The 18399-nt window shown below is 46.8% G+C and overlaps 1 protein-coding gene across 3 annotated transcripts in view; it reads right to left on the bottom strand.

Annotated features, from left to right (window-relative positions):
- The window catches only part of ABTB3 (ankyrin repeat and BTB domain containing 3), a 356047-nt gene that overhangs the window by 75982 nt on the left and 261666 nt on the right, over positions 1-18399 (bottom strand). For 2 of the 3 annotated variants that reach the window (XM_055240104.2, XM_055240106.2), the window contains exon 4: positions 2699-2851. In XM_055240104.2, the coding sequence (XP_055096079.1) occupies positions 2699-2851 (153 nt within the window). Of the gene's footprint in view, positions 1-2698; positions 2852-2995; positions 3130-18399 lie in introns of those variants that run through there. The other variant, XM_055240107.1, reaches the window with a different exon arrangement.

The following is an 18399-nucleotide window of genomic DNA, read 5'->3' as shown; positions in this document are numbered from 1 at the left end:
AGGTAAGCTAACTGAATATTTCGGTTTTCTCTTTGAAGATGATTTCCAAATCGAATGACAATTTTAGCTTGAACAATCAATTAGTATGTTTTCTGTACACAAATCATCATTCAGGACACAAATGAGTCAAGAATGAAGAGATAAATGATGAAAAAGAGCCCAGGGACTCAGAGGAAGCGACTTCCTCTGCTCATTCTGGCCTGTGTGCACATCTCATTCACATCCTGAATGCCAGGGCTGAGGCTTCAAACTGGACAGATGCTGAAATTGAAATCCTTGGTGTGACTGTCAGAATGACATATACTTGGTCGCTAGACCATGCAGAAAGAGCTCTGTGCTGAGGGAGGGGCGCAGAGATGGACAGTGGCCCCTGAGGCTCATGTTCAGTCTGCAAAATTGTGAAAAGGGACACAGCCATCCAGAAGACAGTGTCCTCTGAGAGGGCTTGTCTAGGTCTAGGGTGAGAGAGCAGAAAAATGACACATGGTTGTATCAGTGGGTCTCTGGGTGTGATATCTGGCTCCCAACTCTGTCACTTACCATCTGTGTGATGTTGGCAGAGTTACTTAATGTCACCAAGGCTTGATTTCCACCTCTGTAAAATGGGGCAGCACTGCTTTTCCTGGATACCAATGTCTGTTTTGAGGCTCTTATGAGAAAGTATTAAAGGCCTTCCAAAATTATAGAATAATACCTAAGTAGGAGCCTCCTCATTATTTCAGCGGTAGCAGAGGTTCGGGGACTTTAGTTAAAAATGACCGCTTTATAGGCACTTAGTTCCTTTCACACATTGTTTGAATGGATACTGCACGTTCATTATCCTACTTTGTGCTCACACCAACCTCTAAGCAGAGCTGCTATTCATATTTCCACATTACTCATGGGAAAACTAAGGTTCAGAGAGGTTAACTAGCTTGCCCAAGTTTGCACAGTTGATTAACTCTGGTAGTGAGATCTGGACCCAGGCAATGGGACCCTGGAGCCCAGGCTCCTAACTTTTAAGCCGTGGGGTCTCCTGAAGGTATGACAAACAAGGAACGCTTTGTCAGTTAGCATTAAGAAAACATCTAACATTCCCTGTCACCCAGCAGTCCCGGGCTTCCTGCAAAAGGAGAGCAGGAACTGCCGAGACATCCAGGTCAGAGATGGGGGCAATGGGCTGGAGTGGTGGGAGTGAGCCTGCACGCAGAATGTCTCCCGCCCACCCCTGAAAACAGCAGGCAGCACAGTCTGGTGGCAGAGGCTGGACTTAGAATAGGACCACAAGAGTTTCTTCCTTGGCACTTCTACCTACAATCTGCTCCGCCAATGGTTCCTAATCTGTAAAATGGGAAGATTATGCCAACCTCATGATGCCGCTTCAGGGACTAAAGGAGAGAAATCTTTTGTTGCAATTGATAACCAGCACATAGTAGGTGCTCAGTGAATGACCCTTCCCTTGCCTCTCCCTGAGTTGGGCTGTTATTGTAGGTGACAAGGTACAAGGCATGGTGGCACAGCCAGAAAATGCCCAGACAAAAATCTGAAGGCAGGAAAGCTCAGTGGTTAGAAATATGATCCCAGGGCTCTGGGCTGCCTGAATTCGTCTCCTGACTCTATTATTTACTACTCCTGTGACTTTGAGCATGGTATTTAACCTATCTGTGCCTCAGTTTCCTTACCTTTGAAGTGAGCATAATCACAGTACCTACTTTACACTGTTTGGGAAACATTCATCTATGTAAAGCACTTAGAACAGTGCTCAGCATGTGGTAAACATCCAATAAATACTAGCAATTATGACTTTGACTAGCTCTCTGCATGTTCTTGGGCTGAGGGACAGCTCCGGGCCTTCAGGGGGCTGTTGCATACCACGAACCCTCCATTTCCTTGCAGAACCCCAATCAGAACTGAAAGGGCAGAAATCTCTGCCCTTGGCCTGGTTGGATGAACTGTGGAGGAAAGGCAGTTTCCCATCAAGTGGGTAGGAGGGGATTTGAAAATGATGACAACGACACCTGGGAAACAGCTGGGAGTGGGGGGAGTCAGGAAAGTGCATGCTGTTAGGTGTGTGCGTGTGCGTGCACGCGCGCGCGCACACACACACACACACACACGCCCCACTGGGTTTGTGCTTTTTGCATTTAAAGCCAGATTATGACTCACCTGAGTGAGTTCTTTTATTTCTCTTGCTTTGGCTCAAAATGAGCACCCACGCATGGGGGCCCCTGAGTGGCCCATGAGTGATTCCCAGCTTGATGGAGGACAGCCCTGGATACAGGCCTGAGGAAGGCAGAGAGGACCACTCCATCCTCACGCGAGTGAAAACGCAGAGGCGCTCTCTGACCCAGCCAGAAATTTCACTCTGCAAGGTTTGGTTAAAAAACTACAGGAAGACCAGATTTTACTGGGAGAGGAGAGAGAAAGAGAGGGAGAGGCTAGGCGCAGAGAGAATAGCCAGAGAGAAGCCACACCGACATCTGTAATCTAAGAATCGGACCGTCCTCCACGGGCCTCGCCGCGTTCTTTCATCCCTGCAACTCCAGGGACCTGCTTATTGTTCAGCCCGCGTCTGCCACTTCAACCAGGGAGCCTCCACCCCAGTGCCGCCGAGGTGTGCGGGGCTCAGGCCGCCCAGCGGGGCTCTGATTGGAGGGGTGGAGGCTGCGAGCCCGGAGCCCTCCCTCCCTCGCCGCCCCCTGCCCGCCCCCGCGCCTACCTGAGCTGCCGCGGCTCGCAGTCCACGCCGGGCAGCAGCAGCCGGGCCGCCTGGCGGACGTCGTCGCTGTCCATGGAGAAGCTGCGGCGGTGGCCGGCGTGCGCCACGGCCACCCGGATCCACTCCATCAGCGGCGGCAGCACGAGGAAGGGCCTGCGGCGGGAGGAGGAACCCGGAGACGCGCGTTAGGGCCTCCCTGGAGGCAGGGGCTGCCGGCTTGGCCCCACCCCCTGCTCGGGGGGATCCCCCCATCTCTCGACTCCCCAGCCCACACCCCGCTTTCCCTGGAGACCCTGCCTCTGAATTCCAGAGTAGTGGGAGAGCCTTTGGAGACATCCGGACCGCACTGGTGACCCCGGGGCGGGCTCTCTGGAATCCTTGGGCCTCAGTTTCCTCATCTGTAACCTGGGGATAATGTGACTATGAAAGGCTAGGAGGTAACTGATCTGGGAATATTATCCCTCTCGGCGATCATGTGAACATAAGGATGAGTCACTTGAAGCACCAAGCGCAGGGTCTGGAGCGGCGGAAAACCAATCAGCGCCCCGTGTTATTTCTATTTGGGGCTCCCTGATTGTGGGCCCAAGACTAAGGTATCCGCTAGCGCTCCCTTCCCATCTGCAGCCTGGTCCCTGTCGTCTTTCTGGAGCTCTTTCAGGCTTCAGCTCTGCCCAGACAACATGCTGCCAAAAGGCTTTGGCACCTAGAAAAGGCTCTCTAAAGAGAGCCAGGTTAACAGGCAGCCTTCCCCCAGACCCAGCCAGGCTGGGCAGCCACCCAGTGGCGCCCACAATTCGAGGCCCTTTGGACCTTGGTCACACCCCTGAAACTGAGAGCCTCAAGTTCCCTGCCTGCTAATGGGATCATGGTAGGCTATTGCAAGCTTGTTGCAAGCATTAACTGAGACAATGCCTACGACCGAAGGACAACTTTCTCAGTGCTCTCTGGAATCCTTGGGCCTCAGTTTCCTCATCTGTAACCTGGGGATAATGTGACTAGGAAAGGCTAGGAGGTAACTGATCTGGGAATATTAATAATATTCAGCAGCTCAGCCATTTACATTCATTCATGGTCTCATCTGAATGCCTAGGACCAACCTCTGTGCTAGTTATGATTATGCCCATTTCATTGATTAGGAGAATGATGTTGATCCAGGTTAGGTATCATGCCCTGGACCACAAGACTAGCAAGAGCTGGGAGTCAGACCCAAGTTATTTGACTACATAGCATGTGTAGAGAAACCCCATGTGATATTGACATTCTTTTGTCCAACTTCGTAGCATGCACTCTGTTACCCAGCATGCACCTGTCACCCCGGGGGAGCTGATCAGGTCATGGACTCTTGCTAGCGTGCAATGGGCTCATTGCTGTTCATGCAGCTGAGCCTCCTGTCTGTAAGGCTTCAAGCCCTTTAAAAATCCACATCCCTCTTAGCCTTCAAACCACAGGCTAAATCCCATTTCTCCCTAGACGTTCCTCCTGACTTTACCCCATTTGAATCCCTTGCATTGTGGGCCTCACCCCAGAGGACTCCTCTGGCCTTACCTGCTGCCTCTGCAAATACCCCATTAGAATGTAAAGTCCACCAGGGCAGGGAATGGGGACTTCCTGGATCACGGCTCCCGCCGCAGCCCCAGGATGGTGCCTGACACACTGTAGGCACTTAATAAATATTTGCGCATGACACAGACTAAGATTTACCAATTTCTTACTGGGTGAGACTGATAAAATTGAGTTTCTGGACCTGTGGACCTATCTGTGGGGCAGAGTCCCAAGGATTTTCTGCCTGAATCAGCCTGCTTCTTAGGCTGTCTCCCTCATTCTCCCATTCTCTCCATCACCTAAACTGAATCAGGCACTCAATAAACACACACTGACTTGAAATTGAATTGGATTCTACTGTCTCAGGTGAGCAGAACTTATTTTTGTCACAGTGTCTCCATTACTGTTGGAAACCAGCCCCAAGTGCTCAGAGAACTCCTCTCTGGGTTAGGTTTCAGAGGCAACTCCCCCCATCATTCCTTTGCTCAGTGGCCCCAGAGCACAGTCCACAACCCTGAGTCCCTGGGGGGCTGCATCTCCATCACAGAACTGCCCTTGGGCTGCTGCCTTTCATGTTAGATGCCAAGCGAGGCCCAGGGCACACAGCCAATGCCTGGTGAATGCCAAAGAATAGCAACAAAAAAAAAAAAAAAAAAAAAGAAAAAAAGAAAGAAAAAGGCTCTGCTGCCTTCAAAATAACACCTTTACCAAGACAGCTGGCAAGCCCCAGAATAAGACACCTTGAACCTCAGGATTCCAGCCTCTCCTGGAATTTTCTATGTACCCACTCTCTCCTTTCAACATTGCCTTCTTTTTGTCACTCTGACCTTAATAGTATATAAGCTCATGAATTCTTTGCCAGTAACTCATTTAAAAATCTTCTTATCTTGTCTACTCAGAGGGGAAAAAATAGCATTATTTGTGATGTTTTCTTTGGAGGAATTGGAGATGGGAAAGAATTTGAGGGCCCTGAGTCAAGGAGAGGGTGGAGAATGCTGAAGAAAAAATCTTGCATTCTCTTTATACTTTTTTTAAGAAAACAATGTTCCACTGGTTGTCTCCTTTATTCTAAAGTTGTTTGCAGTGACTAAAACCCAAAAGCTTGGGGAGCTCACGGTTTAGTGAAGTTGTTCTTAGACTTTGTTGAACATCAGAATCACATGAAGAGCTTGTTAAAATGGCAACAGCCATGATTTTACAACCAGAGTTTGGCTCCCATAGGTCTTGGGGTAGGGCCTGGGCATCTGCATTCTAAATAAGCTCTCCTGGAAATTCTGGAGTAAGCCAGGTTTGTAATTCCCAACCAGGTGGCCTGAGATGAGCAGAGGAGGGAGATGCTCCACTCAAACAGGAGAGTGGCCATCTACATCTTCACTGTGGTGTTAGGAGAGGTATATAGGATGTGACTAGAGGCTCTGGAAGGAAAGAGAAAGCCTTGATGGGCTTCCTGCAGGGTCAAGCCAGCACGTCAGCTCAGGAAGGTTGTTAAGCCCAGATTCAAGTAGGAGATGGAGAACATACACGGACATGGCCTTTCTCTGCAATGGTGAAGAGAGAGCTGGTGATGAGGCTGACCACCCAGGATGGAAAAGGAGTTTGGCTGGGGAGTCTGGGAACTAGAAAGAATGTTACAGGATGTGGGGAAGGCCTGGTTTGGGATTCTGCAGAACTGAATCCCAGCCCTGGATCTGCCCGTAACTCACTGGAGGGGTCCTCTGGCCCATCAACGTTTTGGCCTTCAGTGTCTTCACCTGTAAAGTGGGGTGGGTTTGGATCAGATGATCTATTTCAGGGCTCAGCAAACCTTTTCTGTAAAAGGCTAGCTAGTAAGTATGTTAGGCTTGGTGGGCCATATGGTCAGTCTCTGTTGCTACTACTCAACTCTGCCATTCCAGTGAGAACAGCCACAGATGATACACAAATGAAGGAGCTTGGCTGTGTTCCAATAAAACTTTACTTACAAATGCAGATGGTAGGTCAGAGGCGGCTACCATTAGCCTGTTCAGTTCTTTCCAATGCTAATATTCTTCGATTCTATTGGAAAAGCCAGTTGCTGGGGCCTTAGGAAGTACCTAGTGTGTAGACTAGGGAAGATAGAGAGAACACCATGAAGGTCCTAGTGATAGGGACAGAAAGTTTTGGGAGATCAGAAGATAGGACCCTCCCACAAAGAGGTCATGGTTGGATATGGAGAATGTTGAGCCACAGGCATATCCAGAGGTAGTAGATTAAAAGGTATTGAAAGAGTTGCTGAGGGTGAGGTTGGAGACGTGGTAAAGAATGCGGAGTACGTATGGAACCTAGGAGTGAGGACATCCATGGGCTCAGGAATTCATCTCACATGCTAAACTGCCTTGTTCTAGGGTTCAGAGAAACTGCCTGTTGTTATGGGCTGAACTGTGTTCCCCCAAATTCCTATGTTGCAGCCCTAACCCCCAGTACTCAGCATATGCCTGTATTTGGAGAGAGAGCATTTGAAGAGGTAATGAAGTTAAAATGAGGCCATTAGAGTGGCCCTAATCCAGTCTGACTGATGTCCTTAGAAGAAGAGGAGATCAGGACACGAGAGGGTTGTGTGTGCACAGTGGGGCAAGAGGGTGGCCATGCACGCCAAGAAGAGCGGCCTCGGAGGAAGACAACCCTGCTAGCAGCTTGATCTGGGGCTTCCAGCCTCCAGAATGGGGAGAAAATCAATTTCTGTTGTTTAAGCCACCTAGTCCATGGCATTTTGTTTTGGCAGCCCCAGCAAACTAACATACTTGAGGTTGGACATTTTGAAGAAAACTTGAGCAAAGGGTCCCCAAACCAAGAAATCCTATTTTGAGGTTTCAATCTTCAGTAGATGGGCTTCAGTTGGAAGCTCAAACTCTTTAGAAAGCTGATGGTGTTTGGCTTGTTTCCTTCAACCTAGTGCAGTAGGGGATGGGGTCAAAGCCATTTGAAGATTGTGCAGTGCTGTGGTTAGAAGCACGGGCTTTGGAGAGAGACTGATTGGAACTGGATTCCAGCTCTACCTTCCAGCAGTGGGAGCTTGAACAAGATATTTCAAGTGTCATGCCTCAGTTCTCTCATTGGGAAAATTGGGATAATAATAGCACCCACCTCAGAGGGTATGGTTGGCTGAAGAATGCCTCCCACCCTAACCCAAGATGTCCACATCCTAATCCCTAGAACCTGTGAAAGCTGCCTTAACTGGCTAAATGGACCTTGCACGTGTGATTAAGTTCAGGAGCCTCCAGGTGGGCCCTAAATGCAATCACAAGGGTCTTTATCAAAGGGAGGCAAGAAGGTCAAAGGAAAAAGGAAAAGAAGCAGTGGAAGAGGTTGGAGTAATGAGAGGAAGGGGCCATAAGCTAGGTAATGCAGGCAGTCTCTAGAAGCTGGAAAAGGCAAGGAAATAGATTCTTTCCCAGAGCCTCCAGGAAGAACCAACCCTACCTACACCTTGACTTTAGCCTAGTGAGGCTGATTTTAGACTTCTGGCTGCCAGAATTGTTAAGAGAAGAATTTTGTGTTGTTTGAAGCATCCATGTGTGTGGTAATTTTTTACAGCAGTCACAGGGAACAAATAAACAGGGTTATTGGAAGAATTGAACGGGATGATGTATGTAGCGTGGCACCTGGTACCGAGAAAGTGCTCAATAAACAGGGGCTGTTATTATCATCATCACCAACATTGTTTTTAGCATCACTCATCTTCTCCCTGCCAGGTGCAGGAAAAGGCCTTGCTACACAGAGCGACATAGAGGGATGTTTCTGCCTCTTCTTTTCAAATAGATGCAAACCTCTGCAGATGCTATAGCCTTCCCTTTGTAAACTATGTGGCCCTGACTTTTCATCTTTGTTATTTGTTGAGTGTTTCTTAGACTGGAAAGGAATTTTGATATTTGTGGTTTAGGAAGCTCATAATTCCAGAGACACAGAAAGGGAAGGAAAAGCAGCTAAATTGATAGTAGACCATATCCGGTGCTGGTTTCTATAGCAATGCTCATTGTAACATCACTGCATCTGTGGGCACCAAAGCCAGGAATATGGTAGAGGTAAGAGGTAAGAGGTGGCCACAGCTGGTTACTATAGTGACAGCCCTACTGTGCGAGGCGTGGTCCAACTGCCCACAAGGGTGGTTTCTGCAGATGGCCTGGAGTGGGAGGAGCCAAGGTAGTGTTCTAGGTCAATGCTTCTTAAATGTTTCTGTGCCTTTGAATCACCTGGGATCTTGTTAAAATGCAGATTCTGAATCAGAGAGTCTGGGGCACAGCCTGAGATTCTGCATTTCTTTCTTTCTTTCTTTCTTTTTTTTTTAATAGATGGAGTCCTGCTCTGTTGTGCAGTGATCTTGGTTCACTGAAACCTCTGCCCCCTGGGTTCAAGCAATCCTCCTGCCTCAGCCTCCCAAGTAGCTGGGATCACAGGCATGCGCCACCACACCCAGCTAATTTTGTATTTTTAGTAGAGACAGAGTTTTACTATGTTGGCCAGGCTGGCCTCAAACTCCTGACCTCAGGTCATCCACCTGCCTTGGCCTCCCAAAGTGCTGGGATTAGAGGCATGAGCCACCGCACCCAGCCGAGATTCTGCATTTCTAATGCGCCCCTAAGTGATAATGCAGCTGCTGGTCTATGGAACATATTTTGCGTAACCATGATCTACAGAGAATCATGACTCAAGTCAGAAACCAGGGAAGGTGAATTCTGTTATTGTGTTTAAGTGTGGGAGAAAAAGGGGTCACAGGTCCAGGAGACAATGGAATAGAAGGAGTTGAGCTGGTGCATCAGATTGGCCGAGCCTGGTTCATGAGCCTTTGCCAAGTTGCAAGTGAGGCTGGGAAAAGCTAGTGCCTGGTGGCTTCAGGTTTTATCATAAAGGTGGGTTCTGTCTCCACTTGGATTCTCATTTAGTCTTCCAACAACCCTGTGAAGCCCTTCAGTCTTGGGGAGTTTGTTCTGAACCAAGCATTGTCTGCAGACTATTTTGTATTCATAGCAGTATTTAGTATCATCCTGGGAATATAAACACTTGAGAAAGACACCTTGTGATGTTAATTTTATGTATCTACTTGGCTAGGTCACAGTATCCAGATATTTAGTCAAACACTAGTCTGGACATTACTCTGAATTTTTATATAAGATTAACATTTAAATCAGTAGGCTTTGAGTAAAGCAGATTATCTTCCATAACGTGGGTGGGCCTCATCTGAACAGTTGGAGGCATTAAGAGAAAAAAAAAAAGACTGATTTTTCCCCGAAGAGGGAATTCTGTCAGTCAAATACATTTGAACTTGAGGTGCAACCTCAACTCTTTTCTGGGTCTCCAGCCTGCTGACCTATCCTGCAGATTTTGAACTTGCCAGTATCCACAATCTTGTGAGCCAATTCCTTAAATCTGTGTGTGTATATAAAGCGTATTAGCCAGGGCTCTCCAGAGAAACAAAACCAGTAATATATGTGTGTGTTGATCAGTCTGTCTATCTGTCTATCTGCCCACTCACCATCTGTTCCATCCATCCATCCATCCACCCATCCATCTACCCGCTCATCCATTCCATCCACACATCCATCCATTCATCCACCCAGCCACCCATCCATTCATTCATCCACCCACACATCCATCCATCCATCCATCCGTCCAATCTCCCCTTCTTTCCACCAATATGTACAGACATCCTATGGGTTCTGTTCCTCTGGAGAAACCTGACTGACACACATCTGCAGTGGGATTTAGTTGCATGCAGGGACATAGCCTTCTCTTTCTACTGCTGATTCTGCCTCCCTCACCATCATACGCAATTGGCTGAGGCAGGGAGGAAGCTCAGGGTGCTAGATCCCATGGAGGATGATTTCCCCAAATCCTGATTATGCACAATACACCACTTGGGAACCATGAAACAGAGGCCTCATGGATGGAGTCAGTGCTTTTAGGGAAAAGTAAGCCATTTTGTACCAAAGTACAAGTCTTTTGCAGCGTGAAGGTCAGCGCCACTTATGAGTGATTACATAAATTGCCTGAAATGGGGCAAGTGGCAAAGGGCACAGGTGAGGAGGTGATTTCTACGGATGGCGCCCAGACGCATGTGACTGACCAAGGAAGCATCTCTGGCTTTCCAGCTGCACATCCTAAGAAAGGTGACTTAGAGGGCTAAGGGCTGCAAACAGTGCTGAGGACAGGCAGGTCCAGGCAGAGCGAGCAAAAATGATACATGAGTAACAACAACCTCGACCCTGCCTGCAAACAGCCACACATCCCCTAGCCTTCGTTTCCCTTCCCATCCCAGAGAAGGGTTCCTTTTTCTCTTCCCTGCTTCTGCTTCCCTGGGGACTTGGCTCAATCATTTATCTCCCTGCAGTCCCATGACTTCAACCTCCATCTCCTCTCTGTATGTTTCCCATCGGTATTTAGGCATTCAACATGCTTCAGGCTCTCACAATTTAAATAGGATGTGAGCAAAACTGTAAGAATTCATGGTCCTCCTGGAGCATCAGCCTGGATGCTCCATCTAGTTCTCCACCTTCAGGAAGTCTCCAGATCACCTGGGGAGCTGGTGAAAATCGATATTCCCGGGTCTGTGCGTGTTTGCTTGGTGTGTTAGTTTCCTATGGCTGCTGTAGCAAAAGACCACAAACTTGGTGGCTTGAAACAACAATCTGGTGGCCATATTTTGGACTTCTGGCCTCTCACAGCTCTGGAGGCCAGAAGTCCAAAATGAAGGTGTTTGCAGGGCCTCCCCACCCTCGTGGAGATCTAGGAGAGAGTCCATTCCTTGCCCCTCTCAGCTTTCGGTGGTAGCTAGCATTCCTTGGCTTGTGGCTAGTCACTCCAGTCTCTATCTCTGTCTTACATTACTTTCTCCTTCTTTGGGTCAAGCATCCTTCTCTCTTATAAGGATACTTGTGATGAGATGTGGGGCCCACTCAGATAATCTAGGAGAATCTCATGTCAACATTAATGGAATCACATAGGTAAAGACTGTTTTTCTTTATAAAGTAGCATTTTCAAGTTCTGGGCATTAGGACTTGATCATTTTGGAGCTATTTGTGATTTAGTCTGCTGCACTTGGCATCTGCATCTTATCTCTTATTCTCTGTAGGTATTTTCTGATGCCGACCAAAGGCTGAGACTGTCAGGTCTAGAGAGTGCCAGCTCTGAACTGCAGGATGCTCAGCAAGCTCAGTGTCCATCACATACCACGTGAGGACCAGCCAGCCAGCCTGTGCCTCTCTCCGCTAGCTGCTGCCTATGCCACAGACCAGCCTGGTTTAGGAAGGCAGACGCCTCTGTGGCAGGAACCTGATCTCAAATGGGGTGGGATGATGATGGGGCCCAGGATATAAATGGCCCTGGGAGGGGAGCCACAGCCTCAGAAGTGGAGAAGCCACAGGCTCTGTGTGAGGCTGCCGCAAAACACTCCTTGCAGGCTTGGGCACAAAAAATAAACATCCAGGAGGCAGCAGAGGCTGTACAGCTTCATATCCTGGGATAGGTGCCTCTAGAAGCCTAAACGGGCAGGGCCAAGAGGCAAAAGCCAGGGTGGGCTCCTAGCGGTCATGTGGGCCTGCTTCTGCCTCTAAAAAAAAAAAAAAAAAATCATAAAAATTAGCAAAAGGCAGCACATAGCCTTACAAAGGAAACCCACCACACCTTCACATCTGGTGCTGATGTGGCAGTAAGGGTATGTACTCTGAAGATGTTTGTGCCCAGGCTTCATCATTTGCTAGCTGTGGGACCTTCGGGAAACCACTCCCCATCTCTGTGCCTCAGTTTCCTCATATGTGAAACAGGGGAATTGTAAGGCCACACCTCAGGATTGTTGTGAACATTAAGGGAGAGAATGTCAGTAAGGTGCTTAGCACATAGTAAATGCTCAACAAACTTAGCTACTATTGAGGGCTTGTTATATGTGAAGCAAGGCTCTAAGCATTTTTCCGATGTTGGCTCATTTGATAATGACGGGAGCCCTAAAGTAAGTGATATTATTAGATAATAAAATAGAGGCACAGAGAGGTTATCTAACTTATCTAAACACACACAGTTATAAGCAGCAGTGCCAGGATATACCACAGGCAGCTGGGCTCAGAGCCAGGCCCATTAGCCATGCATTATGTCATTTCCAGGCAGAGGCTAACAGCATGTGTACAAAGGCCCAGAGGAAGCCTGGGGCCTGGTGCTTTGGACCTCAGCTTGTTGTGACTGGGGCTGAGACAGAGAGAGCAACAGAAGGAAGGGGACTGGTGGGAGGCAATGCTGGAGAGAGAGGCAGGGGGAGGAGCAGACAGGTAGGGCCTGCAACTTCTGGAAGAAAACTGTAAGTTCCTAATATTTTTATTCTTCCCCAGATAGGATTGCAGTTGAAAGATACAAAATCAGAAATGTATTTGGGAAAAAACCTCAAGAATGGATTGACATCCAATCCCACTGGAAACAAGAAAAAAAAAAGAATGGACTGACAAAAACCCTTCTAAGAAGGTAAAACTATAGGTTAGCCATAACCCTTTGTATAGAAAGTTAAAAAGAAGGGTTGGGCATGGTGGCTTATCCCTGTAATCCCAGCACCTTGGGAGGCTGAGGTGGGCTGGTCACCTGAGGTTAGGAGTTCAAGACCAGCCTGGCCAACATGGGGAAACACTATCTCCACTAAAAATACAAAAAATTAGCTGGGTGTGGTGGTGTGTGCCTGTAGTCCTGGTACTCGGGAGGCTGAGGCACGAGAATCGCCTAAACCCGGGAGGCGGAGCTTGCGGTAAGCTGAGATTGTGCCACTACACTCCAGCCTGGGCAACAGCGTGAGACTCTGTCTTGGGGAAAAAAAAAAAAAAAAAAAGAAAGTTAACAACGAATATATCTATACTGCAGCAGAGGCTGCTGGCTTTTCCTCTATACGCGTTCTCCTCTTCTTCCTTAGTAATGAAACTCAGAATCTTTAGTTGGGCTCATGACCATCCAGCACGAAGATTCTATTTTTTAGCCTCTTTTGCACCTAGGAGACTGTTTCTTACAATGAGGTCTAAGCAGCGGTTCCTTGTGAGACTTCTAGGAAGGGCCCTAAAGGGAAGAGGCCCAACCTTCTCTCATCTTCCCTCTATAAGCAAGACTGTGGACGTGATGGCTGGTGCCCAAGCAGCCAAATTGAACCATGTGGTGGAAGCCACTTGTTGATAAAGGCAGAGCAACAAGATAGAAGCGGCGCCTGTACCTCTGACCATTGCTTAAGTGGCCATACCTGCCCTGGATTTTTTACTTCCAGGCTATGTCTGTATGATAAACTTCTATCTTGTTTAAACACCAGCTATTTGCGTTTTCTGACACTGGTGGCTGAATCTAAGTGACACTTGTATCAGTTCCTATAACATTTAAGTTATATCTCTGTTTCTCCTGTGGTGTCAGCATGGATTCGTGTTTCTTTCTGTTTACAAAAAAAGGACAAAAACCTTTCCTTTTAACAGTTATCGTCTAAACACTACTAACTTGTTGTAAACTTGAGACTCGATATTTGTTCTCAGAAACCAAAGTTGTGAAAATATTTGTTACAATGAATTGTTTTTGTTCATTTAAAGGTGTGACTTATGTCACAAGAAGTTGAATTACCTTGTGAAAATTTACCAACCATGGCTTTGAACTTATCATAGTTAACCCAACCAAGAAAAATAACAACATAGACATTCTAAGAGTCAGAAACACATCTCAAAGTCTTTATCCTTACAAAAATTCTCTTGCAAATGAACATTTTAAACTTAAAATTAACAGATCAATTCGAAAACACCAAGCAGCATCTCTTTCTTCCACAACCCAAACCGGAAAGGAACGTAGAGGAGAGGCTGAGCAGTCCATAGCTTCCCCCATGCCATCTTTGGTGTCCTTGCAATTGGGTGGTGGCTTTGAGAATGTCCTTGCCATTGGGTAGTGGATTTGAGAATGTCCTTGCCACTGGGTGGTGGCTTTGAGAAGATGATATTCTAGTTCCCTCGTAATAAACCACTCGGACTCACATCACCCTGCATTTGGCAGTATGACAGAATGGGTTAAATGTGTGCTTCAGCCCTGATCAATCAGAACCCTACTTAGGAAAACACAGGCTTAGCTGATTCCCTGGGCCTCCTGTGTTGCTATAGAATGATTCACGCATTGAATCAGAAGCACGTTTGGACCATCTCTGGTATTAACTAGTTGTGTGACTTGTATATCTATCTGTTCCACCCCCTGGGCTTCAGTGTCTTCACAGGTGGAGTTAGGAGACTGCAGAAACTTCTCTTCTAGCTTAAAATAATAGTACCATATTTTGAGAGAAAGAAGTAACAAAAATATTAATATAAAGAAGCTAGGGGAAAAAGCCTGTGAGGGCAGCTTCCAATAGAACTTTCTGTCCAATAAAACTTTCTGCTCTGATGAAAAATGTTCTGTGTCTGTGCTGTCCAGTTTGGTAGCTATGAAACTCAGTGGCTACTCAAGATTTGAAATGTTATTAGTGTGATTGAAGAACTAAAATTTTAACTAATTTAACTTTAAATAGCCACATGTGTTAGTGGCTATCCTCCCAGACAATGCAGCTCTAAGAGATGTCTTTTGGGTCAGTACAATTCCAGACCAGAATCCCAGCCAAGTAGGGTAGTGGGAAGGGGTCTGTGGTAGATATTACACAACTTGCATTTTTGACTTTGTCTTTCCATTATCATGATCTACACACATCGTCATCACCTTTACCATGATTTTATAGCTCCCATCATTTCTTGAGTGCCTATAATATTCTAGGCCCTGTGCAGAATGCTTAAATATATGTAATATTCCTATCTTACAATGATGAGCAAACTGTTACAAGGCTTGGCAAGATTCAGTAACTCGCACAGAATATCACAATTGTTTGGGGAGAGCTAGGGTTTGATCTCAAGTCTGCTAGAATCCAAAGTCCATATGTTTAGTCATTATTTTATTGCTTCTCCAAAGACCAGTGTGACATTGAGTCACTCAGCACTAAGATATAGTCAAGTGTCACCTAGCGACCAGGATACATTCTGAGAAATCCTCTGTTAGGTGATTTCATCATTGTGTGAGCATCAGCACATCAATACATCAAGAATGTACATCAAGAGTGCACTTATACAAACCAAGGTGATATAGCCCAACGGTCCCCAATCTTTTTGGCACCAGGGACTGGTTTCATGGAAGATAGTTTTTCCATGGACTGGGGGGAGGGGGGAATGGTTTTGGGATAAAACTGTTCCACCTCAGATCATCAGGCATTAGATTCTCACAAGGAGCGCAACCTAGATCCCTTGCATGCGTAGTTCACGATAGGGTTTGTGCTCCTGTGAGAATTGAATGCAGCCTGTGATCTGACAGGAGGCGGAGTAATGTTCATTTGACTGATGCTCACCTCTTGCTGTGTGGCCTGGTTCCTAACAGGCCATGGAACAGTACTGGTCTGTGGGCCGGGGGTTGAGGACCTCTGGTGTAGCCTACTACACACCTAGCCTATAAGGGATAGGCTATTTCTCCTAGGCTACAAGCCTGAATAGCATGTGACTGTACTGAATACTATAGGCAGCTGTAACACAATGGGAAGTGTTTGTGTACCTAAACATATTTAAATGTGGAAAAGGCACAGTAAAAATACAGTACCATAATCTCATGGGACCACCCTTACGTATGTGGTCCATTGTTGACTGAAACATTGTCCCATGGCACACGACTGTACTTCAGTTCTTCATCTGTGAAGTGAGGAGACTGGGCCATATGAACTCTAAGCTCCACTTGCAGAAAGGTCATGATTCCTATACCCGCAAGGGCGACACTTTTGTATAATGAATGCTGTCATTTACACTTGTCACCATGTTACTCAGAAGGACCCTGACTACTCTGAGCACAGGTCAATGATTTCCCTTCCCCTTGACTTGATTATGGATTTGATTGATTGATTGAGATAAGATCTTGGTCTGTCACCCAGGCTGAATTGCAGTGGTGCAATCTTTTGGCTCACTGCAGCCTTGAACTCCTGGGTTCAGATGATCCTTCCACCTCAGCTTCCTGAGTAGCTGGGACCACAGGCAGTTGCCACCATGCCCAGCTAATTTTTTAATCTTTTGTAGAGACGGGGGCAGTCTCCCTCTGTTGCCCAGGCTGGTCTCGAACTCCTGGGCTCAAGTGATCCTCCTACCTTGGCCCCACAAAGTGTTGGAATTACAGGTGTGCTGGAATTACAGATGTGAGTCACTGCCCCGGCCTACAGATTGTTTTTAAAAGCTTCTGAGGTGATTCAGATCTCCAGAAAAGGGCTAAGAGTATCAGACCTGGATTGAACTTGCTGCAGTCAGAAAAGATCTTTCATGAACTGTGTTTTGGTAAAGATGTGTGTGTGTGTGTGTGTGTGTGTGTGTGTATTTAAATTAGATGATGAAAGCTACATCATGCCTGTTTCCTGTTTTGCCTTGGTGGCTAAGAAACTCAATGCTAAATTTTGTGTTAAATTGCAGTAAGAAACCTTCGGAGAGATTTTCTGCTACAGCAGTCTTCCTTACTCTTAATGACATGTTTTTTACAGTGCTATCTTTGTTTAGTAATTCTGTTATAACTAACTCATACTGTGAGTCTGGCTCAAGTCCCTTTCAGAGTTAAATTGGTTATAAATGATGAATAAATAAACATCATTTGTCTCAGGTTGCACCAAAGCCCCAAGAATAACTGGGATAATAAGAATAAGAAAATAGAATGGGCCGGGCGCGGTGGCTCACGCTTGTAATCCCAGCACTTTGGGAGGCCGAGGCGGGCAGATCACGAGGTCAGGAGATGGAGACCACGGTGAAACCCCGTCTCTATTAAAAATACAAAAAAAAGTAGCCGGGCGTGGTGGCGAGCGCCTGTAGTCCCAGCTACTCGGAGAGGCTGAGGCAGGAGAATGGCGTGAACCTGGGAGGCGGAGCTTGCAGTGAGCCGAGATCGTGCCACTGCACTCCAGCCTGGGTGACAGAGCGAGACTCCGTCTCAAAAAAAAAAAAAAAAAAAAGAAAATAGAATGACACCATGTAGAAAGAGAAGGTTCCTTCAAGGAGGTAGCAGATGGGAATGGGATAGAATTTTCCGGTAAAAAGAAAAATAAAAAAGGAACACAGAGAAAGGAAGGAGAGAAAAAAGGAATCTCTAGAAGAATTAAAAATCGAGGAAAAGATAAGAGCAGGAAAAGAGGTAATTTTTGGTGCCTGCACAAAACCACCATTTGGCCATTTAGCAGATTTATGGGACCTCTATGTGCGCAAGAAGAAAACATACATGCAATTTACTTCCCAGTCTAAATGTTACCCATTTTACATTTTGCTGAATCTGGAGATGAGGGATGATAGAAACCAGGAGGAAGCTTGTGATTTTAATAAAAGAAAAATCAAAAGGGCTACTTATTAAGCTGGACATTGGTACCATATAGAGAAGGACTCTTTGAACAGGTCAGGACTTCAGGGCCTCTCACTCCATGGACACTGGCAAAATATTCAGGGATGAGTATCTGGTGAGATGGAAAGGGGACCACGTGTGCCCCTGCCTGCCCACCTGTCTAATTCCTTCTCAGGAGAATCCTGAAGTCCCTCCCTCCAAGGAAAGGGGTTGATTTCTGGGGCCAGCTGTAGGGTGGCAGAGCAACTACCAACGAGGGGGTGAGTGTAAAGCTCACAACCAAGGAAGAACTAAAGCAGATCTCACCAAGAGATGGAGGCCCTGTGAGGTCAGGAGATGGAGGGGTGCAGGCTGGAAAGCAGGGGAGTGTTTGGATTTGGCTGGGGTATGGAAGCTGGCTCTGAATGGGAACTGGTGCAAGGTGCATGGAGAAGGCACAGATGTCTCCTAACCCTTTGGTGCTTCTCTCCCCTAAAGAGTGAGAATAACAGAGGGGAAATGAAATAGCAGGGGTGGAAGTGCAATTATATGGAAGATTGACATTCAGGCATCTTCATCTACGTCTGGTGTGCAGCACATATAGTCAGAATTGTCACAAATTTAAACAGTAGATTTAGACAAACACAACATTAGATTCAGAAAAAAAAATCAGTGAACAAAGATGCCAACAATGTCAGGGTTGGGCCCATTTCCTTCAAGTCCTCCAGCCACAACTGTAGCATAGCAATACCACAAAGTGCCTAACGGGGGAGCTCCTGCATACGTGCTCAGTGCACAGGCTTGGTTCTGAA

Source organism: Symphalangus syndactylus, chromosome 13 (genome assembly GCF_028878055.3).
Source record: "Symphalangus syndactylus isolate Jambi chromosome 13, NHGRI_mSymSyn1-v2.1_pri, whole genome shotgun sequence".
Lineage (NCBI taxonomy): Eukaryota > Metazoa > Chordata > Mammalia > Primates > Hylobatidae > Symphalangus > Symphalangus syndactylus.
This window is presented reverse-complemented; position numbering and strand designations above follow the sequence as displayed.